This window comes from Lepidothrix coronata, unplaced genomic scaffold (genome assembly GCF_001604755.1).
Source record: "Lepidothrix coronata isolate B3197 unplaced genomic scaffold, Lepidothrix_coronata-1.0 Scaffold141, whole genome shotgun sequence".
NCBI lineage: Eukaryota > Metazoa > Chordata > Aves > Passeriformes > Pipridae > Lepidothrix > Lepidothrix coronata.
Genome location: NW_016690321.1, coordinates 1,917,066 through 1,934,731, shown reverse-complemented (window position 1 = coordinate 1,934,731; position 17,666 = coordinate 1,917,066). Strand labels below are relative to the sequence as shown.

The 17,666-nt window shown below is 38.3% G+C and overlaps 1 protein-coding gene across 3 annotated transcripts in view; it reads right to left on the bottom strand.

Annotated features, from left to right (window-relative positions):
- Nucleotides 1–1,283: 1,283 nt before the first annotated feature.
- Nucleotides 1,284–17,666, bottom strand: part of SLC25A17 (solute carrier family 25 member 17) — a 20,450-nt gene continuing 4,067 nt past the window's right edge. For 2 of the 3 annotated variants that reach the window (XM_017827629.1, XM_017827628.1), the window contains exons 2-9: nt 13,754–13,814; nt 12,638–12,704; nt 10,019–10,170; nt 8,888–9,004; nt 8,052–8,197; nt 6,071–6,166; nt 2,031–2,113; nt 1,284–1,569 (exon numbers count right to left, since the gene is read on the bottom strand). In XM_017827629.1, coding sequence (XP_017683118.1) covers nt 1,422–1,569; nt 2,031–2,113; nt 6,071–6,166; nt 8,052–8,197; nt 8,888–9,004; nt 10,019–10,170; nt 12,638–12,704; nt 13,754–13,814 — 870 coding nt within the window. In that variant the 3' untranslated portion in view covers nt 1,284–1,421. Of the gene's footprint in view, nt 1,570–2,030; nt 2,114–6,070; nt 6,167–8,051; nt 8,198–8,887; nt 9,005–10,018; nt 10,171–12,637; nt 12,705–13,753; nt 13,815–15,031; nt 15,671–17,666 lie in introns of those variants that run through there. The other variant, XM_017827630.1, reaches the window with a different exon arrangement.

Genomic DNA, 17,666 nt, shown 5'->3' with positions numbered 1-17,666 from the left:
CTGTGATTCATTCTTTTCCAGGGTCTCCAGTCTTTCATTAGGTTTCATCCTTTAACAAAGTATAATTACAGCTCATTGCACTTTTTCATTCTTACTTGCCATATGTAAATCCTACTTGGATTGAAAATCATCCAGTGTTGAACTGGATTTTTCTTGTATAGGTACTCTGAATATTCTTAAAAGAAGCAATTGGCCTTTATTCTTATTCAAAAGACAACATCTGCAGAATTGCTTTCCAATTTCATACTTACAATTAAGACTCCAAAAAAAGGTGCCATTTTGTAATTCGGTAATGTATTTCTTGCAGCATTTAAGTCTTTTCCCATACATTCTTGGTGCTGAACTGCCATGACATTTTTCAATACTTCAAATAGAAAACTGTTCTTCAGAACAATCATGCTGCAAATTTAATGATGAACACAGCAGGATTTAATGTGGATTTTATGGTCGAGGAGTACTGACCAAAACTATGCAAAAAGAACATACACATATACATTAACTGGGACAACAGTTATGACCTTTATGCTTTATAGTCTGGGAAGATCAGTGGAAAAATAATTAAAGCACATTTTTGAGATGGCATAGCAGTTCTGAAGCATAGGGCAGTGCCCCCTGTCTGCATGAGAATGTGTGAATTCACATATTCTCACAAGGAATGGGGTTACAAAACTTCGTGTATTTCTGTATAGCAAGTCCATTTTCTTGAGGCAGCTTGAAGAAGCAACAGGTTGTGTTCCTTCTATGTAGCCAGTATCTGCATTCAAAATTTTCAAGATTCAAAATAGGTGGATTCAAGAAGACAGAATGTCCACTTGCTTGTAATGTACATTCTAGCAGTTCAGAGACCTCACCACCAGGTACTCGGGGCAATATCACATCCTGTGCCACAAACATACTTGAAAGTAAAAGAAAACTATGCCAAAAATCTTAATCTTTATGAATTATTTTAATAAACCAAATATGAAGTGACAAACACAGGTCAAGGAAAATAACGCAATTGTTTGGGGGGGGGTGTCTGAGGCACCCAAGGAAGATAAAACAAAACCAGCCCCACCAGATGCTGACAGAAGGTAAAGATACAGGAATAACTGAGGACTATTTGAGGGAAAACAAGAAAGCATAGTGACAGAGATTAATTCTCGCCAAGAATGTCAACCAAATCATATAATCATTAAAATTTTATGTCAAGTGCTTAAATAAGGTGTCTTTGTTTCTTAAAGCAGTGAGTCCACAGAACAATAGGGAATGGACTGAATTTGTGGCAACAGGTCCTATAGAGCATATTCCAGATTCTCCAAATACTGGAGACGGAGGTGGCTAAAAAAAGAAGTAGAGGAAGTGAGGACCCTTTGTTACCCAGCCTGCTCTCAAAAACGGAATGTGTTTTCTAGACCCCATAATCTTTGGCATAAGTTCCTTTATCAATGTTTGCGGGAGTGCTTTAATCCCATGACTGTGAAGGTTGCAGCAGTCAGTTTCTCATATACCAGAAACATAAGAGCAGCAGTAAGGACTGTCTGCAGGAGCTTTGCTTCAAGGCCTTTGTAGAGTCCCACTAATCCAAAACGCCTAAGGAGGAGAAAAAAAAACCAAACAAGAAAACAAGTGTGAATAGCTTTCTATAAGTAAATCAGTACACTACAATGAAGAATTAATATCACAAGTTAAAGACAACTGTAGGAATCTTAAACCCATTCTTGATCTCCAGTGCCAGCTACTTTTAATAATAGTTTAAAGAGAAAATTCTGCAGAAATTAAAGGTCTTTTGTGCAAGAAACCTGCTTTTCAAGATGAGAGTTGGAATGAATTGGTATCCATATGTATCCTTAATGCCACTTACTATACAGATATTTAGGAGAATTTGGGTTTGTGGACTTATTCTGCAAGATATTACAAAAACCAGGTTGACTGAAATGGTAAGTTTAAGGGAGGCAAAGAAACAAAATTCAGATCCAGCAACATTTTCACCATATTAGTAATGCCTAAGTCTTCCATATCATGGTAGGAGGAAAAAAAATGGGAAAGCTCACCTCACTCTCTGTTGAAGAAGGTAAAGAACATTTCTAAGACTGCCTAGTGTTCGGTTCTCTGGGTTCAACCTGTGGCGTCCAAACTGAAAAAAAAAACAAAGAGCATTTTCTTGTACTATTTCCCCACAGTGCCTGGCAGAGAATGCCACACATACACGAAATCTGGAGAGCCTATCTTAAACTTCTTTAAACATTTTCCATGTCATATGGCCATCAGCTTGGAACTGAGGCCAAAGCTCACAAAGCAAGCATTAAAACTGTATAGGCTACAATAATTTCTTTTGGTTTTAAGATGGATTCTAACAAAGTGTTACACATGGCCGTATTTCCTCTTTTGGTTGCTGTGGAAGAAAGAGTTTTCAAGATTTCAAAAGCATAATTTGCAGAGTCTTAGTAGGGATATGACATTCAAAGCAAGTTCCTTCTGGCTTGCTCAGCTTTCACTTGACAAAGATTCACTCACACATCTGCAAATCATTACTATATTGAGATTGCACAGCTGAACACAAAATTTATCTGCCCAACAATGGTCTTGAAGCAAAACACTTATGTGTGGACTGCTGTGGAAGAATCCAAAATTGTTTGATCCACCTACCTGGCCTAAATAATATTTCTTTTTTACTCACTGCACTTGCCTATCCCCAAACTGGTTTTCAGTAGGCACAATAGCTGCTGCTGTAGTTTTGTGTCTCAGACCTAAACTAGCAACTTCAGTAACTCCTTTTCTAGCATTCACTGATACTCTCATCTGATCCAGCTCAATAGTACTGTCAGCAAGCTGTAGCTATGAATTATTAATATACAAGAGTGGCACACTTTTGTATTTATAACAGCACAGCCTAATAGCTTTTGAAGCCTGTATACTCTGTGCTAAGAAAGGTGAACTTGAACAACTGCAAATGGATGATTTTTTCCCAGAACTTGCTGAAACAACTGCTGCATCTTAGGTATAAGACATTACCATTGACAGTAGGTGAGGTATGCAAGCTGATTTAGGCAGCTCAGAAACTTTAGGAAAATGCCAGGATGATACTCTATGTCTCAACAACTCAGATGGAAACAGCAGCAAGAGAATGCTAGTGAAAATCTCCCTTTATTAGCTAAAATATGTGCTCAAAATCCACAATATTCTCACCAGCAACTAACTCATCTGGTATTGATTAATCAGTATTAAGAATTACTGTCAAAGACTCAGACACCCCCCCAAAAAACTGCTAACTAGGTTCCAAGTTACAGTGTCAGTCACTGCCCAGATTACTCTTAGCCTTCCAAGCTATACCATGATTAGGTGCTTCATTCTCCTCTTTTCTCCACCACTGGACAATTTTTGTACTGCAAACAAAGATTCATCAAGAGAGGAAAAAAACACATTAATTTCTCACTAGGTTGTTAACAGTTCAGTGGTTACTTTAGGAGATTTCCCAAAGGGACAAGCATTCTCTATGACAGAGAAAAGAGACTTTAAAGAGAACTTCTTCAACCAGGATCACTAAGAATATTAAGTGTTGCTATATCTCCAGAGGCAATTTTAATTTATCTGCTTTTTACTGACACATGGGCTAAAGAATAGTTTCACTGCATAATGAGTAAAACCAGCGTCACGTATGTCATGTGTCATCCTGAAAAGGAGATAGACATACGAAACAGCAAGGCTGGAAGCTGCTACTACTGTCAATTAATTACACAGGATAACTGTTCATTTTATCAAGAAGAGTGCTGTGCCAAACAGCTGAAAGCAAAGGTGCAGAACCTTCATTACAAAGAACCCTAATAACTTTCAAACAAAAGTAGGTTTCTAAAGGTTAAAGGCTGAAAAGGAAAAAAAGAGTCCTATACTTCTACTTTGATGACAGAATTTAGTTATGATGTATAAGTTTATATGAATTATGTTGAGCTTGTATTAGCTTCTGTGTAAATCTGCTAAAATTGTTTCAAAAAACTCCTTACAACTATATAAAGCATACTTCATGCAGAATGCTATTTCTGAAAATACTAAACCTTTATTCATAGTCTTTTTCTTTAGCATCACTTAGTGTGAGTATCAAAAACTTCAAACAGAACAATGCTAGCTTTAGATTAGGAAATGCATCATGAAGCAGAGCAAGTCTGAACTGGACAGCACAGGTACAAGAGATGCATATTTCCGCTGTTCTCAGCAGACGTGTTCAGGGTTCCTGGCTATTCTTTCATAGAGCAAAGGGACCAAAGTCACACCTAGGGACTGCAGAACTAGAGAGAGGGTGCTTGTGTTCCTCACCATCACAGGGAGAGGACGGTCCTGCATGGAGAAGTATCATATAGGCCACTTCATTTCACAGTGGGCCACTGTGAGAAAAATCCCCCCTCCCACCAGGACACTGATGGTTTAGCTGTGCTCCCACAGAAAGGCAACTCATCACTGCTTGGGAAGCCAGCAGGGAACTGGCTCACTGCAGCTGAGGTGAGCAGGAAGCTGCAGCTGGGCAGTACACCAAGCTGGCAGCACAACTTACCAAAGCTGTCGTTCTTCTGTCATCATGAGACAGAAGAATTTCATTCAGAAAGCTAAAAGGAGATAGATGAAACATGAAGCCACAAGACTGTAGCCACTTCTATAGCAACCATGGAAAGGAACAAGGGCTGAAGCTCTTATAGGGATGTAGCCCCATGAAACCTGCACTGCCGTGCAATGCTCAGGCCAAAACAGAGCATTCCAACTTTCCTTCCAGTTCTCCTTTACACCAGCAGAAAAAGCATCACAAATTAAAAACAGACTGATGTTGCATCTTATCCAAACAGAGCTATATTTGCTTAAATATTTTTTGTGTCTGTCACTCCAATAATAGAATTCTTGTTATTAGTTCAGCTTCTGAGGACTGTCCAGGCTCTTAAAACAGGATAAGACATTGAATGAAAGCACTAGCTCAGCTGATCAGAAATTATGAAAATTTCAGGAAAGATGGCAACTGACAAAATTACACAGTAAACATATTCAAGTCCTGTTGCTTTGAAATATAGCATCCAAAGTATCTTTTTACAGGCTATGAAAAATCAAAATACATTTATTTCATTCTAATTAGAGAGAAGAATAACTCAAATAATTAAAAAATTGCTTGAAAATTAGCTGAAAATTAATTCTTCCAGATGTACAATTAACAAGAAAATTCCTATATTAGAGAAGTCTGAAAAGTGATACCCTTAGCACAGAAGGCTTGTTTTCAATAATTCAATTAATTCTCAGAATTTATACAAGTTTTAGAACATAATGGCTTTACCATTAATTTAAGGCTTCTCCATACTTAGGAAAATAGAATCATATTTCATGTGGAAATGTTTATTAATATTTAACTGTTATAAAAACAGATTTAAAAGCACAGAAATTAAAGTACAATATGCTTATGCATGGTCAGGTTTCCTCCTTCCTTCCTGCTAACAAGTTTTGTCTTGTGTCAATATTCCAACAATATTGGTACATCCTGAAAGGAGCAGCACTATCCAGCATAGATACGAGCCGAAAGTAAGAAAAAGTGCCAGTGTTACCATTACCACTACAATTAGCCTAAACAGCCAGGCAAGTGGTTAAAGATATTTATGAGGGACCTCAGCTTCCTCTGATGAATCACATTCTGGATACTGACAAGGTCAGCTCATCATCCAAACAACAATGCCTATGAACAGAACGTTTCTTTTATTATTCTAGGTCATTTGGAAACAGATTGGGTTTAGAAGATTTAAATTTAACTTCCCACTTGATGCATTTTCCTTTTATATTCAAAGAAGTAAATGTACGGTCTTGTAGTGTGTAAAAGCAGCACAGTGCATCAGCTTCTGTACCGATGCACTACGCTGGCAATCCTACCAGCTACATGAAACAAATGTGCACCACTAACATCAAGTTCGATCAGAATCCAAGAGGAGAGACATCCTAATCACTGGCCTGCACCGTGCAAAAATACCTCCCAGAATGATGGGTGCATTAATTCAAATAAAATATGAATAACGCTTGCATGATACAGAACAAGTCAAAGGCAGAGTCACTCTGAAACAAAATTATTACTTACCCTCAGAATTGACTGCACTGTCTGCAGAGGATAAGTGAGGGTCGTGGCAACTGCTTTGGCTATTGCACCAATGACAAAAGCATCCAAAGATGTGAGCTGTTCAATAGATAAAGAACATATTTATTTCCACATTGTACCAAAACAGCCAGTTACCCATATATGTTTGGGGATTCAGTAGTGGTACCTGCTACCAGATTATCTAAGGATCTCTGGCATGAAGATTTCATGAAACCCCTAGATCTTCTCAATTTAAAGAGTTAGTTATAGTTCAACCAACTTACTTGCCCACAACTAAAGTTTATTTTTTTACTTCTACCTGCTTTTGCATTTATATAAGGCCATACAACTAGACCAATTTAAATCACCAAGAGTAGACAAAAGATAAGGAAGTATAATTTTAAACATATCATCAATAGGCATTTCAGGTTTTGCAACTAAAACTAACAAGTCGGTGCTTGTGAAAAGGTGACAGTGAAAGACTCCTTGAACATCATCCTGTAATCCTGAGGCATAATTACTATGCTCTCAGGCAGAATTTTAGTCTTGATGACACAGGCTAAAAATCTCATCCCCTATTACTTAAGAACACCTGCTGGAAGCCCATCCTCACTGCCAAAGCCCACACTGTTCCAGGATGCACCAAATATATTGTTATAACTTATACTGATTGCAATGCATCTCAGTCTACCAGTGTGAATTAATCAAGGAAAATAAGTAGGTGCCCATATCAAAATGTGCTTGAAATTTCCAAAATATATTGATTGCAATCACAAAAATGCTTACACATGCACATCCTAAAAGGATCAATCTGATATATTTAAGACAATCAGGAAAAGACCAAACAGGAAGAAAAATATTGTCCAAAATAAAAATTACCATTGCTAGGGAAAAAAAGTATTTTCCCTCTCCACTGATCATGAATAAAGAAATGCCCTAATTTAAGGTGGAACTAAGGAATTTAAAAGAAACACAAGAAATAAATATATAAATAAATACGTCATTAGCCAAGAGGCAAACAACAATGCAGAGGGAAGCTCAGCTCACCACACAAAAAATGTACTGTCCATAATGTAACTGGGTAGATCCATGAGGCACAAATGGAGTGCTACAGCTGCAGTACTAACTAAAGACAGTAAAAGTCTGAAGCCTCATTGATAGTGCAAAATCTCATGTAAAAATAATCTCACTATGTCTTGAGGAAAAACAAGATAGCTTTGAAACATACTGATATGACCTAACATTTTAAATCAGACAATGCATCCTAAAATCATAAATTAACAGCAAAGAGCCAGAGCTTAAACACATATTATGTTATGACATTATCTGAAAATGTAACGCAAATGCTTTTCAGTTTGCCAGAACATAAAAGAAACATGACTTCAGCTGAGATTCTACATCTGATATAGCGAAATACAACAGAATAAGAAAAAAGAAGGGAACTATAAATCAGGGACAGAAAAGTGATTATGCCTCTATTTAGAGAATTGGAAAGGTATGGTTGCAATATGGTTCAATTCTAGTGTCCATTAGTGGAAAAATTACACTGAAGAATTGAGGGCTTCAAGAAAAAAATGTTATTAAAATGACAGGGCCCAGAGAAAAACTGTGATACTTTGAAGGTTCTATATACTTGATTTACTGGAGAAAGTGTTAAAAGTAGACTTATAAAAGATATGTTAGAATTGAAATCTCTAATTTAAATCTAGACTTGTGAACAAATGTAAACAAATGCGGACAAGAGGTGCAATTTATTTTTACAGGTAGAGGAATTGATCACAGGAATATCTTTCCTAAGGACATGAAAGACTGACACCTCATTTCATGATGCTAGATCCTTTTTAGATACACTAACTCAAAAAATCCCTCCAAAACACAAGAATGAAAACCAAACCTACACTTCTGAATTTGTTCAAGTGGTGCGTATCAAAGAACCTGTCTTATAACAGAGCATGTTCACCATCTGGCCTCAAAACATACTCACTTGCAGCTGCTTTTTCAAAAGCTTTCGTTTAAAGCCTTCATAAAACATGAACTGTATGGCAGGATTGAAGACCAGAAGCAAGGAGGGGAAAGTACCATTCCACAAAGCTAAGACTCCTTCATCTCTTATTATCTGATGGAAGGCATCTGAGACAAAAGGTGGGGGGGAAAAGATCATTAAAATTTTGAGTACAAAACACTTACCATAAAAGGTAAGAGAAGTTATACTTAAAGCCTAATACTCAAAGTGTATAAAAATTCACATCAGACTTCTATGCAACTATTTTTACCTTCCATTTTAATCTGGAAGTTAACAGAAAGGTACTGACAAAGGAGGTTCTTGCTCACATCACCACCAACATAGACAAAGCTTATCATCTGCAGAGACACCCTGCTCTTTTTAGTACAAGCATGGCATCAACATTAAAGTCTTCTAAACCTTCTTCAAAATTACAACAATATTTATTTGGTTGGTTGGTTTTAAAAGGAAGGCAGCCTGAACATGTGGATGATTAAGAGATTAAGGTAAGTGAAGTTTAATTTGCAGATTGTCTGCCCAAACTCAGACTCCCAGCTATCACTTCACAAGGCTCACTACTGCTCCAGTATCTCTGTAACATACAAAAGGCATTTTAGTCACAGGGGTGCATACTGCAAAGTCTCAATTACTGTTAGAAATAGCCAAGTCCAGTTTCCTGTAAAACTCAATGACTGCAAAGTGACAGAAGCATAGATATTACAGGGTGAAACCAGTTATATGAACAAAAGTCTTCAAAGTCCTTGATATATTTCATTTCATGAACTTTTCTTTGGTTGAAGACAACAACGGGTGCTTACCTATTATGCCTCTATAATTAGTTGGTACAATGTCTTCATTTCTGAATTTTGCTCCCTGCAGCTTCAGACGTGTGTTCACTACCCAAAGAGGAGTGGTCAAGAGTACATTCACTACACCTAATGCAAAACACAGCACAAAGAAAAATCAGCAAGAACCAGAAAATTTAAAATTTACACCAGATATGATTTCATTATAAGGATATAAACTACAGACATTGAAGGGGAGCAAGACATTTAACTAACAAGCTGTCACTCTTAATTTCTGTAGCCTTTGTTCAAAAATGTAATTACATGGCATTTTACCACAGTGATATAACCAACTTAAGAATTTCCTTACTTACTTCCGTCAACTATTTAGCCAGTCACTGTGCCCACACTGAAAGAACAAGAAACTGCCAACTACTCACCCCCCAAAAAAATCAAAAAACCCAAATCAAAAATCCAAGACCTCAAAAAACCTTTTTTGCAGGTTTTTTTTAAATCAGCTTGTTTCTGTGTGGTCGCATGAGCAATTGTTCCTAAAGAATATCACTGGCAAACACAGGCACACAGCGGTAATTTTTCACACTGGATTTGCTAGAAAGGTCTTTAATGTTATCATCCCTTCAAAGAAGCCACTGTACCACCCACACAGGAGGAGGGAATGAAAAAAGAACATATGGTCCCACTGGACCTGCATGTATCATTTTCAGGTGATAACCCAAAAACAAGTCTGAAAACTGACACCCAAATGCTCACAAGAAAATTCCTTACCTAATTGAAAATATTTCAGAATTGCATATCTCTTTTTCTCTAAATAAAAAAAAAAGGCAACTATTACCTCTCCCTGCCACTTATCTTCAACATCTTAGTGATGATGCTTAGATACGTGGCAAACACCACGCCAGACACAAATACTATACCAGACCACAACAGCACTGTGCTTTGTGTCAGAATTCACAACAGGAATGGTTTGTGCATCTCCTTATGAGGTGGGAAGGACATAAAGGAGCAATCACAAAGAAGCAAGTCTGCATACACTGGGAGGTCTGAGCACTCAGTGTGACCTCCAGAAGACTTCATAAAGAAAAACATTAGACAGAATATACCAAAAAACACATTCTTGACAAAACGGAGACTTTTAAGTATTACCTGCAACAACCCCAAGAACCAAGTCTTTCCCAGTGGTTGAATGCTGACCTTTGACCCAGAGGGCTTTGAGACTATTAAATGTATAAAAATAAACAAAATTGGAGCAGCAAAGGCTGGAGATAACAGGGAACCATCCTCGATATGGTGCCAACCTAATGGAAAGCAAAAAGACACAGTAAGGATCAGCAAAGTATTTATGTGATCTGGTTGATTTTACATGTTGGTGGAGGATCCCAGAGATACAACACTGTACGTTACATAAAGTACAAAATAGATGTTTTTATATCAATTCTAACAAACCATACTAAATTAAGGAAAAAAGCAGTCCAGGTTCTCACATAAAATTTAAAAATGGAAGACTAGTTACTGAAGTTAATATACTTCACCAAGAAGAGTTTTGCAAAGGATACGACCTGGGGCACGAGATCTGCAGGCAAGAGGAATTTCTAACAGATGCCTGGCAGTAAATTCTAGAGAAAATTAGTCAGGTCAGTGAGAAAAAGACATCACCTAGTTAACTTTAACTATATTAATCACAGATGAAAAACCAAATATCATCTAAATCTGTCTTGATTTAAGAACGATTTCGTAACAGCTGACTAACAAAGCTCCCTTCTCTCACAGGCCTGATGAGCCTGTAAAACAGGGATACCTCAACAGCTGCCCTACATTCCCAGCATGTTCTACAACACATCCAAAAAAAGATAATGATACACACCTTCGCTGGAGTTGCACAGAACAGGTAGAGAACTGGTATCATGTTAAAAGCATAATAAATCTCCTCCACAGCATTAATTATGGAGGCTCTTTAGTATTCATTAAAATATTGGGAATACATAGAATATAAGGATCTCCAAGGAGGCTGTAAAAGATGCAAGGCTGGTAAACACACAAAAAAATCTGACTGCTTTTAGAATGTAAATGCTAGTTTTCTGTCTCAAATCCATCCCTCCTATGTAGCTGGAAATACACCACATTATTAAGACTGCTTCTGAAGTTACAGCCTTAGCTAAACATACAGTTATAATTACAAATTAAATGACCATACAGTTATTCATAAGTCATATTAAAACAATTTTTATATTACCTATCTCTTCTGTGCTGGAAAAGAAAAAGAGAAATCTGCTGTGGAGACTATGTCCTCTAACTGAGCGTGTTAGTTTGTTTTTTCTTTATTTATTAAGAACAATTTCTGATGATTATCAAATGAAACATCTTGCAGTACAAAACATGAAACTAAAACAAAACCCATGAGTTTATTTAAATGACTTAAGTTGTCAGTGGTAGCATCTGTAATTCACACACAAATACTTCTGCACATAAAAAACCCCTAAGTTTGCATTCCAAACTGCAACTTTGAGAAAAACTCAGTGTACACTAACAAACACCTTTCAAATCACCCAGAAAAAGACAAAGTGCAAAGTAAGAAAGCAAAGCTGTTTGATAAACTTCTGCAGAAAGTCCATTAGCTAAACCTATTTGCTTTATCTAGATGAGAACAAGCAGCTCACAGAAGTATATTATGAGACAAGACTCTAAAGCTAATGTGAACAATAACTTTATGATCTCACATCACATTTCAGTTTTGCTGTTGTTTGGTGTGGTTTTGTTACTCCAAACACATCTCTCAAATTAGTACCATTGCTTAGCCAGGCCTTCCCAATACCTAGGAAGAAGCGATGTTCTTCTCTTGCCAGAGTTACTGATTTTTCAGTTTCACAGGAAAAGTAGGATGACCACTTTTGCAGTCTCTCCACCCCAGTTAACTTCTTAATTTTTCTTTTTAACTTTTTTCCTTTCACCTTTTTTTAACTGAAGTTTATTTGCCACCCTCACATGACAAAAGCAACACAGGAACGTGAACGAGAGAGATCACAAACTGGCAGAGAACTCCTCATGCGTACAACTGCCAACTGCCCAAGTTCAAAGGTGGCAGAACATTATGGGCCAAGTTAAACTTTTGTCAAGTTTAATGTCCTAGAAGCTCTAGACTACTTAGGAGTTCCAGAGATTCCCTTAGAAAAATACTTCTAACTTCTAACAGGCATACAACAGTTTTTCCCAGCCAGCTCAGCTCAGACTGTGGCAAATACAAAAGTGCAGCACAGCCGAAAATGAACTGCTTTTAGACAGATCTTGAATCCCACCAGCACAGAGTCATGTGTTATTTACTTCTACATGTTTAGGAGCAGGAAAAAACCTTCCAACCGGGAAACGTGTCTCAATTCTCCTTTTGAATATGGCTCGGCTGCCCAGGAGTTTCATCTTGATTACGAGAAATTGACACACCCAAGAATCCAGGCAGACAGAGCTGGTTGATCAGGTACGTGAAGGTCCCTTTGCATTTCTGAGGAGGCACAGCTGCCTCTCTAATGAAGGCACAGTTACATCACTGAACAGATCAATTGCATAAGGTGCTCAAGAAAGTTAATCCTAATTAGCTAAAGATGAACACATAAGATTATGCAAGTCATATCACACTTACATGGAGACATTTCAGTTCAGAACAAAAATCTGTCCACACAGATACGAGCTAACTAATCCACTTTAAAAGCAAAAGTGAAATTAGTTTTAGAGCTTGTCTACATGAAGATAAACAGAAGATTAGTATCTACTCACAAGCCTTCTTCTTTGATTATTTCCAAAAGAACTGCCGGTGTTGTCTTAGATTTCCGCTTCTCATCAACTGGAAAACAGAAGAATCAGACTTTTCGATTATTCCAATTTTTAGAACTATTTTTCAAGTCCTTATCCTTGTTATTCTGAATATACCCCAGAAGCACTTGTTTCTTCTTCCTCATACAGGATAGATGCTCCCTATTTCTGCAGCAATTCCATAAAACATCTCCTTATTTTCATTTGCTAGGTAAGGCTACTTCCTTTTTTAATTTTTCCCCAAACCAGCAGGTTCTGCTGTGCCCCAGAGCATCTGTAGTTACCAATTCCTGATACTGGTGACATGAACTGAAGGTAGGCTTCCCCTAGGTAGGGGACTCCAATTGGGCCTGCCTAACTGCTCTCAAAATTGTTCCTTGGACACCAGACTAGCACCACTAGCAGAGCAGTTTCCTGCAAACAGGTATTTGCCAACAGCCAAGCCTTAGCAAAACCCTGTCTCTTCCTGCGTTGAGAGCCGTCCAACAGCAATATGGTGCTTGTTTCTCAGCCACATACTTCTGACAACCTGGCTGATCATCTCCCTCAGGTTCTTAATAGAGCTTTAGTCACAGTAATAAAATGCTTGGTGATTCTGTGACTTTTGACCAGAAGACAGAGAGTCAGAAAAAAGTTTATACTCAGATGCACTTTTGTAAATACTGGATATTCCTAATCCCAGTTCTAATCCTGACTTTTTCCTTTAAACTATCCTCAGTAATAATTTTAGACTAGTTTTTCATGATAGTGCCCCTGCATTTTCAAGTGTTTTCAGCAGTCAAAACCAACAACACACAAATATAATCCTGTGCAATCTCACACCTTTGTTTTTCTCTTTCGTCTTAGATAACCATTTAAAACCCATGTCTGGCCACAGATCACACAGCCTTTTCAGCTAATTAAAAGGTTGCCCAACACTTTCAGAAGAAAGAATTACCTTCAGCTGGAAAAATGGTGTTAGTGTTAGACAGGTAAGATTTCTGTTCACGTAAAATATCCCCCTACAACCACCCTTACAAGCGCCCAAGTCAAGACGAACAGAAACGCCATTGTACAAAGAAACTAGAGTTTGACACTTACCCTGAAGTCTAAGCCTAGCTGTATCCAAAGGAAAAAATACAGTCATTGCAGTCATACTGCCCTGAAAAACAAAATAAACTGGCTATATGGTGTATCAGTTGCTTGTACAGTGCCTGCTACACTCTTTGTAGCCCTTCGCTTCTCACCCAGAAACCAGTCTGCTGAGCAAGTTTAAAAAGGGGATAAACTCCACGCGGAACAATGTCTATATGAAGTGGGGTTTGGTCCCATACTTACAAATCAGGGGGTTTTTTCTCTTGCATTAGATCAAGCTATAATTAAAACCATTAAAAGCTTTTTGCCCAAGGAGGACGTTTTTGAAGTCCAAGAGCTGATAAAGTGAGCATCAGCAGACAAATACACTGCACTTTTTCTACCTCTCATTAGTCTCAATACCCAAATTCTAGTTTAAAAAAACAAAAAAAGACTGACACAAACAACATCGTGTTAGAATAACCTCGTTTTGAATAAGAAAACAATGACCAAACTGAAATTTCTCTTCATTAAAAAACTGATAGTACATGTTTTTCAGGACTTAATCTAGTTTTACATTAAATGCCAGTTTAGGCAATAAAGATCAGCTACCAAGACACTCTCAGTGGCATGAATTACATATAATGAATTCAATAAATCATGACCTAGATGTCACCAGATTCATGTCTTGTGAATCCAACGCCCTCTTCACTTCCTATGTGATCCAACCATTAAAGCCTCTAAATGGAGAAGCTATCAGACACCATCCTTTACAAAAGGTTAAATACTGTATTTGCAAATACCCGTATCTTCCATACAGGCAGTTGTTCCCTTTCTCTCCCTGCCATCACTCACCTTCTTCAGTTTTTAATACTCCAGCAATAATATTGCACAGCTTTTGGAAAAGAGATCTAACAAAATAAAAAAAAAAGGCCCTGGCTTGGTGTAAACCTGTTTTCCATGCATCAAGTGATTGCTAAAGCTGTGGCACTCTTCCATTAGCAGTCATGCAAACTGTTTAAATGGTGGGAAGGTCTGGGATACAGCAAGTCACACAAGTGCTGTGTTTAAAGCTCTTCTAGAGCTGTGTTACGCTATATGTATAAGTGAGCTTTGCCTCTGGAAACACTCCTGCTCCCGAGCAGGCTGCTTGGATTTATCTCTACTACCAGCAACAGAGGATTATTTTTCAGGTGGTGTTTCCTCACTAGGGCAACTCTTGGTTAAAGTCTTAACCAGATTTAGGTTTTCCCAATTTTCATAACACCAGGCAGCAGACGAAGGGAAACACTTGGCCACAATTACCTGGTTATTTTAACCCATTCGGTTTGGGCTCTTCCCAAAACAGTTGGTTCTGCTCTCCCACACACCTGTCCTGTGTCTGCTCATTCTCAGTACCTACCATGTACCCTGCTGGACAGCAAGTAGGATTAATGAACCCACCTGACTGAAAATTTATAAAAAATATATTTCAGTTAGGTTAGTGCCAGCACGAAAAAGTGCCAGAAAGAGCCAAAATACACCTCCTAATGATGGCTGCACTACCGCAATTTTGAAGCCAACCTCAAAACACAGTTACACACACCTACACACAGAATAAGACTGCACAGTCACTACAACTTCCAGCTTTCCCCCGCTCAATTTATCCTGCTTCCATCCTCCCAAAGTGAGATCCATCCTGAATCCTACTCTCAATGCAATCCACCATACAGCAGCAACACACACACACACACTTGCACTCAAAATTAGAAAATGGAAATGGGGAAATAGCTGGGCTAGCGTCACACAGGACAAACAAGTGGACGCAAGGCACAAAACAGACTACAGGAAGAGATCTACAATGATCATCTAGTCCAGCTGCCTGAATGCCTCAGGGCTGATCAAAAGCTAAAGCACATTGTTTAAGTACATTTTCCAAATGTCTTAAACACTGACAGGCTTGGGCCATCAACCACTTCTCTAGGAAGCCTGTTCCAGTGTTTGACTGTCAAACTGGCTTAAAACTTACAGGAAGCTGTAGTTGAAGAGAATGTCATGAGATAACTAAGCTGACCTAATAGACCACTGCAAATAAAAGACAATTCATACCCTCTTCCCTCCTTTTACTAAATTGAGGGAAATAAACTCAGAAAAGCCAAGTTACTTTTCTCCTGGGTTTACAAAGAGAACAAGGCAACTAAATGATGAGAAGGCTGCCAGAAGCATCATATGAAGAAGACAGGATTTCACAGCTAGAAGGAAGGAAAACGAGACGGATGAGCCGGACCAGTCCTTTCCCCAGCAACAAAAGCCCTCAAGATAGAGTCAGATTCCTTGCTGAATCACACTTGAGACCAGCAAGGAAAGTAAATCATAGTACTGATTGCAGGAACAGATGCTGACATGTATGACCCTGCACTGTTGGAAGGATGAGGCTTTGCTGTCAGCCTTTCCACTACCTTCCTGTCAGCCCTGAATCTTGGTAGTTTGCCAAGTCAAGTCATTTTACTGCTGAATAATCACTAGGACAGGTACAGACTGGTTTATGTAATCTCAGGCTCTTGGTCAACTGTATTTGCACCCCTGCCTCCTCCAGTCTGGCAGCATAACTTTTCAGACACCTACATGATGGTGCAGACAAAGAAACTAATCTGGCTGAAAAACAATTTTTTCCGCTGGGCTACATCTTCAGTCAGATCAGTTCAATGATCAGTCACAGTACCAGACAAACAACTGTGCAGCAGCCAAGAGGTGGCCAGAACAAATGGCCCGAGGTGACTGCTGCCAAGAAGAGCTGTACAGGACCAAAGCCTGGCATTCGGCTTTCTAAAAAACAGTAATAACAAAAAATTAAAACATATACAAAGACTAAATACTATGTTTCAGACAACATTGAGAGTCAAACAAAGCAGCCTGACTACTGCTAAAACACTTCTATAAAATTCACATCCCTATAGCTTTTGCAACAAGGTTACATTTTAGCTACATGCAGAGTAAAGAATACTTATGTAATTCGATTAAAGTTTACAGGAAATCAAGCACTGATTTTTTTTTTACTGCTCACAAAACTATTCCTTTGTCTCAAGTTCGACTAGGTAGCCTAGAAGGTGTGCAAACTTTCAGTATATTAGAAGATAAACAAAATTTATCATGTTGTGATCTGACATGTGCTTCTGACTCAATACCTCAAGACAGCTCTGTGTTTATGGCTGGATTTATGACTTCGGTTCACACCACAAACTTTGTTCAGGGGCACAGCCTGATTACACCAATGTGTTTTCAAGGGTGAGAAGCTAACAGCGAGGGCTAAAGAGCACTACTGACTTCTGTAGAAGCCAGCAAAAGGAGAGTGAGTAGTATTTTGATAATGAGATAATCTGAGAGTGTTCCATTTTTTGAAAGCAGAAACAAAATCCCCATTGCCTTTGATGCTTAAACAAGCTGACTTAAAACAATTGAAGGAGCAGACAAAAATCTTGTGTTTATTTATAATAAAAGCAAAACATCCTTTAGTCTTTTTTTTCCTTTTAGAATCAGCCTTTATCACAGAATCACAGGATAGTTAGGACTGGAAGGGGCCTCTGGAGATCATCTAGTCCAACCCTCCTGCCAAGGCAGAGTCACCTAGAGCAGGTTATGCATCCAGGTGGGGTTTGAATGTCTCCAGAGAGGGAGACTCCATGACCCCCCCGGGCAGCCTGTTTCAGTGTTTATCGTTCAATAACATTTAGTGACTTTCACCCTACAGAAGACATGGAGAGTTCTTTCTATCCATCAGTATGCCCAACCCAACATGCTACATGCACCAAAATCCCTAATCTGTCGCAAGTAGAAGGCGGATTTGCTGTTAAGATATTAAGATATTCTGAAAAGAAAAATCCAAGGGCTGGGCATACTAGGAAATCTACCAAAATTAAACACTACTTTCTAATTTACAAGTGTCATGGGAAAAAATTTAATT